The following is a 16,626-nucleotide window of genomic DNA, read 5'->3' as shown; positions in this document are numbered from 1 at the left end:
ACGCTTTTCGCCGACTCCCCCGCGCGACGCCAACAGTAATCTGCGACGCCAATTTCAATTGAGCCTACCGATCACCACTTTTCCCGTCGTCCACCGGCGCCTACGGGTCGTTTCAGCCTCTCTTCGCTGGTCATGACGCCCGCTCCTACCGGCCCAGGTAGCCCTCTGATCGCAGGAGCTGCTATGTCGGGCGGCGATTTCAACGATTTTTCCGATGAAGAGCTTGCCGCTTCAAACCTCTTCGACTTTTCTAATAGCCCAGATACCCTCCAGTCATTCGAATCGCTCGGCGGAAACGACGCGAAAACATTTCTCACACCTCAAGAATTAACAGGGGCACCTCTTCCTGATTCTCCAAACGGTTCATACCAAGACTCATCATCTGAAACGGCCTCCTCTAAACGCACTGCAACCCCGACCTCTAAGACCGCTATGCACGCTGAAGCGATGTTGGAGGAAGACGAAATGAAGATGGAATGGGGAAACAGCCTTTTCAACGACGACGATCACTTTGTTTTTGGTCAAAACCACGACGATGCGTCAATGGAAATGTACCCTTTTGGCGAACCTGGAGATCCCATCCTCGAGCACCCTTACGATATGGACACCGCTTCTAGTAGCCCAGAAGGCCTCAATACCGAACAACCGGCTCTTTCATCTCAGATGCCCACAATCAGCTCAAAAGCCCCTATCAAAGATGCAACACCTAAGAGGAAGAAAGCACAGGGTCACCAGAAAGCCTCTTCAGTATGTTCATCGCACAATTTTTTCAACCAGACGAGCCCTTTGTTAACGAACTTGAAGCAATACTCGGTATCTTCAGCCATGAATGGATTAAAAACATCAGGATCACGAGAAGTTTCGCCAATGTCCAACATGGTGCTGAGCCATGGCAGTTCTCCAGCTCCTCTTTTCAATTCGCCCTCACCCAATACTCAATTAGATTTCTCCAGAGTTGTGAATGGAGGAGTGGGAGCACAGCATGTGTGGCCAAACAAAATCGACGTGGCAGCGCAAGCTGTACCCGACGGCTTGCCTATGCATTTTAGCGGTCAGATGAACCAGCCTATGCCTATACCGCAGCAGATGCCAATGCCCACACAATTCAGCTTCAATGGACGATGCCAATTGAAAATCATGCCTACGCCTCTCAAGTCGAGGGTCGAGACCCAGATTCCCATCAAGATGACCCTATGGCCATTGCCGCCCGGGGTCACCAAACTGCATCTGCCACCCCACACTATCTCAAAGCCTAAGTTGTTGTCAAAGCCAACGCCCGAGAAGTCCCCAGATATGCTCGAGCTGCATGTCTCATTAGTTTGCACGAGTGCTATGGATGAGCCTGGTGTCAAAGAAGCCGCGCTAAAACGGGCTGCATCCCACCCACAGGGCTATCTGCCTCCTCTGCCGGACAACAACAGTTCTCAACCAAAAGGCGGCGATGTGCGTATTTGCCAAGGCTGCATAACAAGAGAGCGAAAGCGCGCGGCTCGAAAAAAGATCAAGAAGCCAGAGGAAGAGAAGGTCTGGTTGGAAGATGAAGAGCGCCGTGTCATTGTCTTCAACACACAGGAAGTCAAGGATTGGCAACCTCCCAGCGGCGTCATGGAGTCAACAGTTCCTGAAGGTACCATGCAAGTTGATGCTGCGATGCGTATTGCTTGCTATTGTCGACACCACGGCGAAAAGATGGGATTCAATGTTATCTTCACGATTAAAGATTTCCAAGACAGAGTCGTCGCTCAAGCCATGTCAAACCCAATTATGATCACTGACGACCACAAGACTCACCCAATTGCCCAGGTTGCGACACAGCAGCCAGCTATCCCAGAACCCCCTATGCCATCTCTCCCCCAAGCAAGTATTGAGAACAACGTTCTTCTACCACCTACTGCCAATGGACCCTTCCGCATGTCGCCATCTAACGGCGATTTATCGAATATGCATCGAAACAGCCAGGCCTCGTACCAATCTAAGGCATCGTCAACAGGTACTCTTGGCAGGACACTCTCACGCCCGGCTTCGCCAACTCTTGGCGGCCCGATGGCAAAGAAGAGAAAGTCAAGCGCTTCGAGAGTTCCTAATGGACTTACCATGACCCGCCTGGATACCTCACCCTCTCCTGGTGCCGATGTCAACCAGCTATCTAATGCTACCTCTCCCTTTACCCCTAACCTTGGTGCCTTCTCTCAGGCCGATCCGATGTTTGGACAGCAAGCAATGGCCTTTACTACTGGACCTCCTACACCCAGCAACGAGCTTCCAGGATTCTACGCCAATCACCGCTCCGCGAGTATGGATAACATGGCCATGGCGCAGCTTTACTCAGCACCTGCTTCAGGCCACCCGAGCCGCGCTCCCAGCCCCAATGGCCTTCGAAACAGTATCGTTGGCAACCCGCAGAACCAATTTGCCCAGGCACTCGCCAGCACCTTTAGTGTACCCACGGGCATGACCCCGCTGCGAGCACCTCCGGTCATCCACAAGATCATTCCCAATGAAGGCCCTACAGTGGGAGGTATTGAGGTGACAGTTTTGGGTGCGGCGTTTTTCCAGGGACTTGAAATCTGGTTTGGCAACCACAAAGCAACGACTACTACATTCTGGGGTGAGTCATCAGTTGTCTGCTTGTTGCCGCCTGCACCTGGGCCTGGACCGGTGCCAGTCACTTTCAAGAACCAGAACCCACAGCCTAGTCAGGCTTTCCTGAACACAGCCAAACAGCCGCCTACTTTCAATTACTTGGATGACGGTGAGGACAAGTTGATCCGAGCTGCTCTATCTGTACTGGGGCATAAGATGTCGGGCCAAATGATTGATGCCATGGACGTCGCCCGAAGAATTTTGGATAACGGGAATGGAAGCCATTGGTCTGGTGGTTCTGATGGCACCCAGGGCGGTTCCTCATCAGGGGGAGCCATGTTCAGCCATGCCCCTTATGCTCATCTCGAGTCTCAACTTCTGAAGTGCCTGGATCTCATTGACCTCGATGACAGCATGCATAGAACCCGCCTGGATCTCAAGAGGCCCACCGGGCATACTATGCTTCACCTGTCTTGCTCTCTAGGCTACCATCGCTTAGTCGCCGCCTTGCTGGCCAGAGGTGCAAACCCTGACGCTAGGGACAGGGGTGGCTTCACACCTCTTCATATCGCATCGATCCACAACCACCCTGAGATCGTTCGAAGGCTGATGCTGAACGGTGCCGACCCCACCATCAGGAGCATATCTGGACTTTCCGCCTCCGATATTGCTCAATCGCGTGCTGTTATCCACGCCATCCGCCGTTCTCAGCGACATGCCCGATCCCGTAGCAGCGGCGGCTCCGGCTCTCTTCACAGCCGAGCCAGCAGTGCCACTTCCCTTCGATCGCTCTGGGAGCCTATGACCAAGATTCACAGCCATGAGGAACCAATCTCACCTGATTCCAGTGAGGAGAGTCCAGAGTACACATCGGGAGATTTCGAGGATGAGGATCCCGATGAGGATTCCTACTTGAGCATGAGAAGACCCAGCGGCTTCAGGCAAGATCGTGAGCGGCCCAATCTTCGTCGCCAGAAGACTAGTGAAATGGAGGAAGAACTTGCACCACCTGCTACAACAATGGCTGCTCTCAAGGAGCAGTTCCAGCAACAGGTCCACCAATTCCAGCAGTTCCAACAGTCGATTGCTATGCAGTTCCAGAATTTCCCACATTTCCCTCAGATGCCTCAAATGCTTGCATTGCCTAACATGCCTGATTACCAAGCACCCTTCATGCGACGAGTCCAGCAGTTGATGCCAGGTATGGCAGGTCCTCGTGCTGATGGCGAGCAGCCTCAGCGCTGGTGGGATTCGTCTTCCAAGGCAGCCGCGCCAGCACCTCCGGCTTATGAGGAGATCTTCCCCCAGGAAAGTCTCGACCAAAAGCATGAGTCAGCTGCCCGAGCTGCTGTGGAGGCTGAGGCTGATCAAAAATGCGCGGCCTTGTTCGACCAGACCACAACTACTGAAACCGAGTCGGCCGAAATCACTGAAGTCACCGAAGTGACTGAAATCAAGACTGAAGAGCCAGGAGTCCTCAAGATTGGCCGAAAGAACGCTATCACCAAGGAGCAGCAAGAGCAATTCCGCCGAGCACATGAAGTCAAGATGAAGAGGATTAGCAGTGACCACAATCTGTTCTTCATCTGGGTAAGTCACCTCGAAGTCTATCTCGAATGTACCTCAGAGCTAACCAAGATACAGATCCCCCTCCTCCTTGTAATGATTTGCGGCATGCTATATAGCTACTTCCCTTGGCTCTTCACCTTTGCCTGGGCTTTTGTTCGCTCACTATATCAGAACGGACTCACCAAGACACAGCAACTACTTCAACAAAACCTACCAGAGCGGGTTCTTGAAGGTATCGAAGTTTGATGATTTATGATGGTGTTCCTCATCACTTGTTCACAATCCCAAAGCGTATTTATTTCTTCTACGGATGGGCGTTTATTATTTGTTTTACCCTTTATGACCGATACAACCTGTTTCTCCTTATACTATTGTCACTCGTTCAGACCCTTTGGTCCCAGCGTACAAAGAACTATTATATCTCGCAGGGCTGCTACAATGTCCCAAGCGATCGACGTGGAATGGAACTGGAGGATTTCCATCAAGAATACGAAGCGCACAGCGGATCGACATGAACGGAGAACCTTTTTTTGAGCAGTATTTCCTGGGATGAACATGAACGGGCAATAGAGATGGTCTTTTTGAAATCGTGGTTTATCGACTGTTTTAACAAACAATTATTGGAAGTCTCCTGGGCAGATGGGTGATTAGGGAATACGAGGTGTTTATGTTTTCTGGTTATGGACCTCAGGTGAATGAAGTGGTTGAAGATCATGGTGGAATGTAAGGAGACTGTATGTATATAGGTATAACCGAAAAGACAGGAATGAACTGTCTTAATTGACTGCTATCCATCAATCGTCTGTCTCAGGTTTCATTGTGTATGATTCAACCGCGCCGGCCATTGACGCCTTTCTGATCCCAATAAACATGAAATAACTCATGCAGGTATAGCACTCTTGCAATGTTACTTATGCATTTCATTGAACTTCTTCGATATATCACACACACAGCAAATATCGTGTCATGGGAGATTCGTTAATTGATACACATATACCCCCAACGCCGTTACCCTTCCGTCGGCCTTGATCCCAAGCGCACTGCCTACTTATCAGACAAGGACCGTATTCCACCGCTATTTTCCCCCAATATCAAAACTTATACCCCCCTTCCCATCCGATATCCCAAGTGCAGAAAGCCTCCATATCCAACGGATGAGGAGACATCAGAAAGATCAGTCATGTCGCATGTCATCATGGATATCTCCCACGTGAATATACAAATAGTAATTCGTTCGTAAAAGTCCCAGAAACAAAAACAAGGTCGTGGCCGCGTCAAGAGTCGTTCGATCCGCCGCTGCAGAGCTTCTGAGCTCATGCTTCCATCTCACCACTGCCATTATCCGCTGTCAATAAGTGCCTCGCGTGCTGTTGTATGTTAACAATGATAGTGAAACGCCAAAGGTGCCACTCTCAGACTAATAACGATAGCGAATTGCTGGAACAATGTTTTCAGCGTCTTCATCGTAGGCGGCAAACTTTTCAGGAATATTAGGAACCTTTGGGATGCCCCTGTTAGCATTTGGTACAACACTGAGCCCTTCTGCGGCGCTCTTACGCGAACGCAGGATTCGAGTGTATTGAACCTCTTGCAGTGGCTGTCTAGACTCTTCAGTGCTCCTTCTAGAAGCAGAAGCAGGTCGGCGGTCAATGTCCAGGGAGCCTCGACCACCGCCTCCAGGAAGACGACCCAGGACACGGCGAGCGAGTGTGTTATACTCCTTGCTTGCTCCATGGGGCCCCGACACGCTACGTCGGGATGAGAGCATGTTGCGGCGAGAAGCGACATTTCGCAGTTTCGGCAGGGTGATATCTCGAGAAGCGGACTTACGCAGCTTCTTCTTTGGGGTTGGGGGGTCACGAGATGCACTCTCCTCTTCATCCTCGGAGTTAGAGTCAGCTGCAGCACGCTTGGTTCCTCGGGAGGAGGCACTGGCAGGTGATCGAATAGGAGAAGGTGCACGAGAAGTTGAGGGTGTTGCTGCTCGAGATCCTCTGGTTTGTCGAGGCGGCTGAAGATAGTCTCGCGACATACGACCGGTATAAACAGTTGGGGCTGGGGCAGCTCCAATGGGAGTTGGTGGTGGAGCACTGTCAGAGATCGGAGGTGTGAAGAACCCCGATGCAACGAGCTCTTCATAAGTAGCGGCTCCTGGACCATCAGGACGTAAGTGGTGTTTTTGCAAGTGCTTGGTCTTGGTAGGTGACTTAGGTGGTGAAGGTGCATTATAGTTTGGGGCGCGAGGGATACCGTCTTGAGGCGTGGTTGCTCGAGATAAGGCCTCTCTAAGAGATGTCGGATGAGGCGGAGCAGATAGGTGGTGTGAGGCCTGAACAGAACCGGGAGGTGGTTGTCGAGTAGACTGAATAGCATGAGACGAGAAAAAACCTGAAGCCATCAAATGGTGATAGTTGGCCAATATCTCTTCCCGACTCGGCATATATTCCCTAGGAGTCTCTTCAACAGTCTTCAACTCCACAGGCCCGTCTCTGGAACCATTCTCCCTCTCCCTTTGCCTACCCCGTTGCTCGGACTGATCTCGCTTACGGCTCCTCGACCTCTTTCTCGCCCCTCTTTCTTCTTCATTATCCCTCCTAAATCCCAATCTTCCTCTCACCTCATCCCAAACTTGGCCCAGAAGTCTTCCTCGCTTGACCTGCTTGTCGGAGAAGTCATCGCTCATCGGTCGCGAATTGTTGGATTTGATATTCGTCAGAGCAGGTCGCTCCAGAGCAGCGCGCTCTTCAGGACCCAGAAACTGCACTGGCGGCGCAGCAGAAGTCCTATCATTCATAGAGCCTTCCTGAAATCGACTCGCACTTAGTGCGCGACGACTTTTCGGCCGACCCATTGGGAAGGTTTTGTATGCGTATGGCGTATAAGTTGTGATACAGTCTTAACCACGATTACGTCGTTTTTTTCTGAACGATGGGGACGGGTAGGAAAAACGTTGAAGGTTTAAACTCAACACAACATGACGAGTTCAGAAGATGAGTAAAAAGGTGGCTGAACAAACAAGACGCATCTGTAAGACGTAGAGTTGGTTTGGTTTGCTAAGTAGCTTGGATAGAAAGCGGAGGATTTGTTGACATTGAAGCTTGGAGCACACGTGATTTCACCACGGCAACGAGCAACAAGGAGCGGGGATGCAACGTACCTGCAGCAGTAGCGAGAGCACTGACCTGGAATGGAAGGAGGTACAAGGGTACTTGAATCGTCGGGAAGCCAAAAGTGGAAATGCAACTCCAGGTGAATTACCGAAACGGAGATTCAATTTCCTTTGTTTTAGATGAACAAGGGGTCGAGTGACTCGAATCGTCGATTTCAGCTTTGGAAACGTGATCTTGGAACAAATATTATGACTTGGCATATTTCCACCGTTGAGCTAGAACAACTGTATTCATATCTTATTCCTGCCAAGCTGTCTATCCATTCCATCAGCCTGGCCTCAATTATCCAACATGGATTAAAATTCCCGAAGAATAAGCCTGTGGAGCATGCACAAGTTATGTCGATCCGACTATACAACCTAGACATGGATATCTGGTCGAGAATTCACTGCCCTTCTCCTCATCTTCCGTACCGATAGATTGGTATGCTTTATGACACTGGATCAATCATGGCGTGAATCAACGAATGATATGATTGTCTATAATAACTCGTGTTAAATACCGAAACCCTTCCCAAAACCTCAAACAATATCTTGCTTCCCCACCGAGAACTTGCGTGGATAAAATCTATCATGGTGTGCTACCAACCCCATCCATGAAGTCTTTGTTTCGAGTTTACCCCTGTATCCCAGCATTGTTGCACCAAGTCAGTCAAGTCACACTGTCCCAGACAAACGTCGCATATTGTGAAGTGAAATAGAATAACGAGAGAGTAAAGGAGATCAACGGAAGTAAGAGTCTCAGTAGCACCAGTGTTCAAAGTAGCCAAGGTAGGTCAATGTAAATAAGGATAAAGAAAAATAGCTGTCGTAGTATGTGATCGTTCGTGATCATAGAAAACAAAATCATCCTTATCCAATGGTGAATGATTTTGCAAAAGGAAATCTTTGCTGGATGAAACAATCCGGGTCCAATAAGTCTGCCGTTCCCAAGACTTCAAAGTTCCACAATTGCGCCTAAACTCCTTAACATTGCGGCTTCATGCGTCTTCCATCATTCCAAAATCGCCAGCAAGATAGAAATACATAACACTAGAACGCCAGAATCGATACTTTTCCAGTCAGGTCTTTAAGATGTAGATATCTACTCGTCATAGTACTGGTTGAACTGGACAGAGCTGATCTGACCATCGGCTCTCGAGTACCAGCCTTGGTCGTGCTCGGGGCTATAACCACGGTAAGATCGCCCGTAGTGAGGATCCATCTGTCGCTGACCATTGTGAAGTGGTCGGGTGCTCTGAGCGAACACGCTCTCATGCTTGCGCTTACCACCGACATTGATAGGAGGTAGTTCAGGAGCAGGACCAGTCTGTGGCTCAATAGGAGGCAGCGGCGAAACAGGAGATACGAGCTGGTCAATCTTGAGAGCTGGGAGGGAGGTCTGGCTATGCATAGGCCGAGGGCGAGGTGCAGCAACAGGCGTGGGCGGGTATGAGGGCCGCGAGTCTCGACGATGGTGGCCTTCCGTAGAGTAGACTGAGGGAGAAGGAGGAACGTAGGTGCTGGTAGATTGTCTGCGATCATACAATTCGTGCTTGACAGATGGAGCTGGCGAAGGGCACGAAGGAGGAATGTTACGGTTGACGTAGCCGTAAGGCGCATCGGTCTTGGAGTGTGGAGACTGAGCTGTAGGAGCATAGGAACCATTGGGCGGACCAGGCGTTATTTGCAGGCCAGGTTGGTGCGCATATTGTCGAGGTGTTGGGTACTGAGCAGCAGAGGAATCTCCGAAGTCGAGGTGGCGCGATGCAGAAGGGGCAGGCTCATAAGAGGGAGGAGGTGGTGGTGGAGGCGGATACGAGTCTACCATCGAAGGTCGGCGAGAAGCGTCGGCATAAGGAGTTCGATGTTCGCTCGAGTTGCTGTGAGATCGATTTCGGATGCTATGGGGGTCTTCTGATGCTGGAGTGATAGTCCTTCTGCGGCCAAAGTCCTCCTCCCGACGTTCGAAACTATTTCCACCACTGTTGCTGTTACCAGCACCGGGCTTGCTTTCACGCTTCCTCATACGAACATCTCGTCGAATTCGAACTCGGCAACCCTGGTCGGCAACAGTCTTGCTGAATTGGGTACTTTCCATCAATCCAGGAAACTTCTTAGCGCTGAAGACGCTGAATGGGGCAGTCTTAATTTCCATTCGATAGTCGACACCGGGTGGAAGATCGCCATCGGCGGGTTCCAGGTCGAAGTCTCTCTCCTCCTTAGTTGTCTCGAACAAGCTGAAGGTCAGTATGTAAAGGCCTTCGTGGCGGACAGAAAGGTCGGGGAAGATGAAATAACCGGCCTCGGTGGGACGGTCAAGATAGGCCATGCCAGAAGCGGGAACACCAGTCAGAATAGGTGGGTTGCCAGCGGCTGGAGTATTAACACGGCCGTGTGCAATTGGTCGGGCATGCTCGAGACTGGCGTAGAGAAAGAAGTTGGCGTTATAATCAAAAGTGATGTCCTTGCCCTCTTCAACACTAGGTCCCTCGATAATCCGAAGCTCGACAACGGGGGGAGGATCAACAGGTCGGCGGTCACTGTTGGCTATAAATGGTCAGCATGAAAGCACGTAGTGAGAATGAGAGGGAAGACGCCAATGTGCAGTCAAGACCCCTATTCCCATGTCAGTCAGCTTACCTTTTGAACCAGAACCGCAGGCTCGGGCACGCTCAGGTTGCTGTAGAACAGTCATCTGATACCAGAGGCTGCGGTTCCCTCTTGTAACTCTGTGAATCCTGTTGACAACATCGCGCTTGGGCTCGGCAGGAATCGAGGATGGTGTAGCCATATTCAATATTAGTGAAGCGCGTGAGAACGCGCTGACGAAGAGAACGATTGAGAATTGAAGTAGAGTAGAGTGAAGCCTATCAATCAGACGTTGTCAGTTTGAGACCCAAATCAACAACGGTGGACAGTTTAATCAGACGGGCCGAGCGGTCATGCAATCGAACAGAACCACTCGGTTGGTATTAAACAAGTTAATTGTTCAAACGGTTGAAAGAGGGTTTTGCACGTTGGAGGTAAGGAATGGTTGGTTGGCTTTTGGCAGGGAACTCACCCTCAATGTGAGACGCCCGTTAATGAAAAAAAATCGGGTCGGGTAGAGCAGAGTTCAATATGGAAATTGAGTGTGAGTGTATTGTAATTTGTCAATTCATTCACGGACGGAGGGCGACGACCGTGATTGAAGACGGTAAGAGTTTGTCGAGTTGAAGAGAAAGAGAGCGAAACCTCAACGCGACATACGAGAATTAGACCAGAGGGAGAAGGAGGAGTAAGGTAGGTACAAGTGTATGAACGAGTAGGGGGGAGTGAACAAGAAGAAGAAGGGGAAGCGAGGAAGCGAGAGGCCGGGGGCAGAGGCCGTTGAAGAGGCAGACCCAGGACCGAAGACAAGTAGCGTAGGGATAGCGTACGTTGCTAAAAAGCACTAACGAACAAGCCTGAGCAGGGGACTTTAAACTGGAAGGATGCGATGGAAGCAAGGCCCAGCCCAGCCAGCAGAGAACGTCCAAAGTTGGCTGAGTGGAGCTAAAGAGACAAGCTGAACAGGCCAGAACAGCAGCAAGCAGGCGAGATAAGGTACGTAGATACTGCACAAGCACTATTCCCGTCGGTCCAGTGCAGTCAGTGCATGCAGATTTGGACGAGAGAATGGATGGATTGGTAGATTTGGATGCAAGCGAGTACAGTGCGTGATCTTGTTATGCTAAAAGCCCGCGGCTCCGCGGGTAAATACGTCGTCGCTGATGAAAGTAAAACAAGATTCATCACTAGAGGCAGACAAGACCAGAAAATAGCGGAGTTGTTTCTAAATAGAGCAGAGTGATAGTTAAGGTTAGACTAAGCATTCGGGCACTTGACAGAACGCGAGAGAGCGAAAAGATGATGATGATGATGGGAGATCCATTCGAGGTGTGTGTGTGTGATGTCTGATGGAAGGGTCCCTTGAACCTCCGTGGGCACAGACAAGAACAGGGATAATCATGAATGGACTGGAAGTTTGAATAATGAGGATGGTGGCTTAATTCCTAGGCCCAGGAGCCTGGCTCAGGTGGCTACAGCTGACTCGAAACGCCCTGTAGGCCACTGAGACTGGCCAAGAGGAACAGGCTGGTCGCCTGGGATCTTTTGGTCTCGGGGTCTCATTGTTGGGGGGGTGTTCATCCATGGCCAAGGAGATGGGACTTGGGATCGACCCAATGAGAAGCCGTTGTTGGTTGAATGCAACCTTGGGGGGGGAAAAGGCAAGACGGGAGGCTTGAATGGAAGACCCAGGTTCCGAGATCCAGTCAAAAATTAACTTCAACATTCACGATTCGACTGTTTTTTCTGGAATTCTCAAACTGTTACTGGTGATCCCTTGTGTTTACGGATTCGTTAGAGTTCAAGGGCGCCAAGGCTTGTGGCTTTGTAGACTTTAGTACGGGCTCTACGGGCACCTTATCTTGGGTACAGTAGACTCAGCTGAGACGATCAATCCCATCAGTGGCGTCTGTACAGTGCCAGCCTTGAATTCCCTGGCAGGCACAGAATACGACAACAACGGTTACAGTTACAATTACTTGCGGCTTGGAATTGGAAAGGGGCATGATGTGATGTGATGTGATGTGAGATTTCGGGTCGGAGCATTTTGTTCTACTGCAAATCTCTTTTCACTTGCTTTGCCTGCTTCAGAGTTGGCAGAGCAAAAGTGCAACTGTAGCGTTGCAACCCGCGTTCGGCAACGGGAATACGTACCCGTAAAGGTGAAGTGCTCCGGGCGACAACAGCACATTCGTCTGGGATTGGTTTGATATCCTCGGCCTATCACAATTGCAGTTGCAGTTGCAGTTGCATTCGACGGTGCAAGCGAACCTAGCGAAGCACGCAGTGGCATCGCCAAGGATAGATGTGACTGGTTATCCCGCGTCCACCATCCCGCGTCCACCATCCCGCGCTAAAGGAGCCGGATCCCAGCCCAGCAAGCGGACGATTTCTAAAAGGGTACGATATTTGACGAGAAGCAAGATATTCGAATGACAGGAAAATAAAAATGAAATCCACGGCATAAAACCATGTTGCAAATCATTGTCAAGAGAGTAGCTGCATGTCTTGATCCCGATGCTGTATGTTACCGCACTATCCTTTATGCAAAGGAAGCTTGCTTCGGACAGACGGGAACCGAGATGTGAAAAGTGTCAATTTCAACGTGCGCCATGTCTCATTCATTATACGATGCGGCGGGCGCAATAGTTCAATATTTGATCTTCGAGACTTTCTTACACTTTCACAGCTGAATACTCTCTGTCACTCTGAAGAATATCATTTCTCTTTAATTATCGTCTCGCTTATTTGACATGTCACTGCCGTCGTTGTCAACCTCTACGTAAATTCGAGTTGTTCATCTTTATTCTCCATCTCCTCACGTCATCTCAAGGAAAAACACATCCACCAGCCTTGATCGACCTTGGCCTTTCTAGGCATAGCGCCTTGGCCTTCTCCGCTCTCTTGCTTTAGCGCCAGACTAAACATGCGGGATGCAGGACCCGGTGCGCGGGAACCCTCATGGATCTCATGACGCTAGACCATTTGCGTCTCAAGGCCACGGCCTGTCTCCTCTTTCCTCACTTGAATCTTGCCGTCCCGTACCGTATTGCGCATCTCCCTTTCATACTGTGCCGAGCACAAACAACGCCAGAGAATACCAATACATATTCACAAATACTGGTCTAAAGTAAAGACCGCCAGCCATCAACTTTATATCTCTGGCTGGTTTCAGATATAACTCTTTCGCAACGCAGGCAACTTGCGCTGGAAATGTTTGCTTGTGCAATGCATATGCACATATGCACATACGCTGATGCAACTGATGCAACAGCAACACACTAACGTGGGTTATGCCAGGGATACCCACGACTAACCTCCAGCCACGCATTCTCTGTCTTCCACTATCAGTGGCTAACTGTACGATGCGTATGCCCAACTCGACAATCCAATGCTTGGTCCAGCATCTCTGGAATACGACCTCATGCATCCATGTTTCAAGATTGGCTGCCAGTTGTAGCCCTTCAAATGCTGTGCACCACACCACTTCTACTTGTACCGAGCATCAACTGCCAGCGGCAATGGAATACGTACCAAAACACACGTTGTTAACCGCCAGCTAAGACTGGTTGTTTCAGTCGATTATTCCTCGGTTCACACAAATGCATCCATGTTCAGTTATGGATACTTGATCGTTTAAATACAACCTCGAGGGTCGCATTGCCCGGACAAGGGCTCCGGCAGAGTCATGTTGCCTACCATCCTTGACATTTCACAAGTCATGTCAACTCATCTCGGTACTTTATTCGAAACTGCCTAACTGTCAAAAACATCAGACATTCGCAGGTAGCCACAATGCGCTGACCAACTGGATCACGGCATTTGCCCCATCACGAAGTCTATCAGAACAAAGAAACCCAACTCCCTGGCCACGGCGCTGCGGGTACCATTTTCCTGCATTCCGGTCTCCTCCAGAAATTCACCGTGCGTAAAAAGGCTCTGTTGGGATTATATCTCTCGGGATAGGTTTCATCCGTATTAGACATACAAGGCCCAGACAAACCAGATCAGATCATGTCTTTCTGTGCCGTTAAATTGCCACGCTCTCGATTCCCTCCCTGCATTAACCAACACTAGATAACAGCTAACGTCTTGCAGAAGGGGGATCTCTTCTCGATTTACCTTGTCAGCGGGGAACGGGCCGGACGGGACGAATACAGCCTTGCAAGGTTGATTGTGATTAATTGCCCATCATCACCAACAACACCACATATTACTTACACTTCCATATGAAAGTGTTTATTCTCAACAAATAATGATGGATTACAGCCTTTCTTACTGTGTACTTACACTTACAACCATGTCTACAACGCCCGCAATGCTCAGCTCCTCACAGGACCCCCAAGTCTCATCCACTGAAATTGTTTGTCTTAATCTGTCGTACGCCACCAACACAGTCATCTACCCAGCCCTCTCAAATACCTGGACCACAGAATAAACGGAACGCCGCTTCAGGCTGGAAGCCCCGGGACGTCATTGTCTTTGCTTTTGAGTCACAAATCTCAAGTGATTTCCACGCGTTTACCCGCCAAGTGGACGCAAGCCTCCAGACCATTCCCGCATGACATTCCAATAATATTAGCTTTGAGACATCAACCCATTTTCCCCATCTCCCAGCCAAAAGGTCTGTATTTTCAAAAATAGGTTCTAAGGAAGATATGCTCCTGAGACAAGCCGTTTCAACTCAAATCCTCCCTTCAAGTCGGGACTGATCATATCACAACTCACACCGTTGACGATACCCGCACAAGGCTCATCTTTTGATGTCGAGGCTTAGCTACGTACTAGGCTTCAGTAGGCTATCCCTTCTCTCCCTGCACTGCCGATCTTGTTGGTCGTTGTCTCAACATGGCGCGGCACGACACGACGCGGGCTTACCTCTCGATCGGATACTTTCCCTTCTGTCTTCTTTGTCACTTGAGCCCAAAGCCAATGCTCAAGCACCAACTTGCAGATTCCAGACACGACCTTTGCTTTTTTGCTCGCTCTCGTCTATGGTTGCCCATTGCAAGCCATAATCCAGTTTCTGTCTCACAGCCTAGACTCTGATTACCCCTCTCCTTGGGAACACCAGCTTCTCGTATCACAGTAAACCTGTCTTGGTCTAATGTCTCTTATCGAGTTTCTTGTGTAAGGTAGCCAGAGGGAGAAGGCAGCATTTCCCCGCTGTTGGGCATCTGCAGCCGTTGGCATTACCAGCTCACAGGTTGGCCTTCTATGTGAGACGTTTTGGCTTCAATGATATTGGACGCCACTTGCAGTACACCGGACATATCCTCCGGTTTGCTTGACTGCCCTACGCATGCCACGAAGTTAATCGAGCCAGTGGCGCCTTTTTCTTCTTCGTTATTATTGATGAGTGAGTGGTTCTATCTATAAGCCCTTCAGTTATATCGATGTCTCGACAAGTGTCGAAGACGAGATACTGGTTTTGCTTATTATAGCCAAGCCAGTCTAACAAAGTCAACAACTTGGCTGAAACAGCCACAGAGTATCTCCTCACACTATTACATAATCCAATACACACATATCCGGAGTGCTATCCGCTGCATCTAGGTTTGATATGTTGAAGAAGCCTTCAGTTGTTAGACAAGGTCGTGTAGATCAGCAAACATGCAGCAACCCGCGAACAATCACGTCAACTCTGACACTATGCAGAGCCGTGTTTAGTCTGGCTGTTCCACGTCGGCAGGCTCTGGGGGACTCGTAGTTTGACAGGCATGGCATGTTGCACTGTGAGACGAAAGAATGGGCCGATGAGAGATGGCACAGTGAGTGAGTATCCGTCGAGTTGCTGGAGACGTCAGGCTTGACAAGCGATACTGAGGTATACATGGTAACTGTCACTTCCATGGCAATCAGCGAGTTTGTTATCCTTCTGTGAAAGACTCTAGTGTTCTTTAGCAGCTTCTTAGATACCAACCTCTTCTAATTCAAGGTAATGACGTCTAATTCTAAGTCCAAAGCCTTCGGGCTAACCCGTCTCTCTCAAATCTCACAGTAGTCACAACCTTAGTCTTCATCCCTGGCAATTAATCCTAGTACTCCCCTCCCACGTGGAGCTGACATACCAAGTTTCCTTTTTCTCGGGGCGTGTGTCTCAGAGCTGCGTGACTCTCATCCCTTGCGCAAGCCACAACATAAGAACGATGTAACGAAAACGCTAGGCATCAAAGCTTTTAAGGTTACTTGAACAATAGAAGTGCAGTAAATAAATGGCGTCTATTGTAGTTGCTGTCTAGGTTAGTGCCGGTTAGTTGATGTCCAGTATAGCAGTGGTTGAAGAAATAGTTGCTTGGCAACCGCGAGAGCGCGAAAGAGCGAAGTGGCTTGTCGTGGGGATAGAAGTGACGTTGATCCCGCTTCGCAGGGATATACTAGACTTGAGTTGTCTTGGTTTGATTGAAGGTGTAAGGGGAATATGTTTTGGCTGCATTGGAAGTTCCGGTGTGAGACATGTGTTCACCTCGTTGTGTTGGTTTGGTTGGTTTAGGGTAAATCCAAAGCCGAAGGATCACGATCGATGTAAGTCGTCGCTATTAATGAGAACTAGTACATGGAACTTCTTCTATGGTGATTACGATAACTTGAACTGTGATGGTAATGAATGTCTGTTGTTTGGCTACCTATTTCTATAATATAAACTCTATAATTGATCTTCACAGATAATGACTTGCAGTTGTCAATACGAGTATGAGAGAGTGACGATATTAATGATAATTAGTTATTAAGTT

The 16,626-nt window shown here is 49.5% G+C and overlaps 3 protein-coding genes across 3 annotated transcripts; 1 reads left to right on the top strand and 2 right to left on the bottom strand.

The window, feature by feature from the left end:
• Positions 1-132: 132 nt before the first annotated feature.
• Positions 133-4,667, top strand: BKA55DRAFT_496783 (uncharacterized protein; the record flags this gene model as incomplete). Its single annotated transcript, XM_046186397.1, has 4 exons — positions 133-747; positions 805-4,173; positions 4,228-4,374; positions 4,581-4,667. The coding sequence occupies 4 exons, from the start codon at positions 133-135 to the stop codon at positions 4,665-4,667; spliced, it is 4,218 nt and encodes a 1,405-aa protein (XP_046057334.1).
• Positions 4,668-5,083: 416 nt separating this feature from the next.
• Positions 5,084-7,309, bottom strand: BKA55DRAFT_552084 (uncharacterized protein). The gene has a single exon (XM_046191408.1). It carries the CDS (start codon positions 7,001-7,003, stop codon positions 5,570-5,572), a length of 1,434 nt encoding a protein of 477 aa, XP_046057333.1. The 5' UTR covers positions 7,004-7,309; the 3' UTR covers positions 5,084-5,569.
• A 1,096-nt stretch (positions 7,310-8,405) lies between these two features.
• Positions 8,406-10,094, bottom strand: BKA55DRAFT_533157 (velvet 1; the record flags this gene model as incomplete). Its single annotated transcript, XM_046189427.1, has 2 exons — positions 8,406-9,850; positions 9,944-10,094. 2 exons carry the CDS (start codon positions 10,092-10,094, stop codon positions 8,406-8,408), a joined length of 1,596 nt encoding a protein of 531 aa, XP_046057332.1.
• Between the last annotated feature and the right edge of the window lie 6,532 nt (positions 10,095-16,626).

Source organism: Fusarium redolens, assembly GCF_020744475.1.
Source record: "Fusarium redolens strain MPI-CAGE-AT-0023 chromosome Unknown BKA55scaffold_1, whole genome shotgun sequence".
Taxonomy (NCBI): Eukaryota; Fungi; Ascomycota; class Sordariomycetes; order Hypocreales; family Nectriaceae; genus Fusarium; species Fusarium redolens.
Note: the sequence above shows the minus strand (reverse complement) of the source record. Positions and strands in the feature narration are given on the sequence as shown.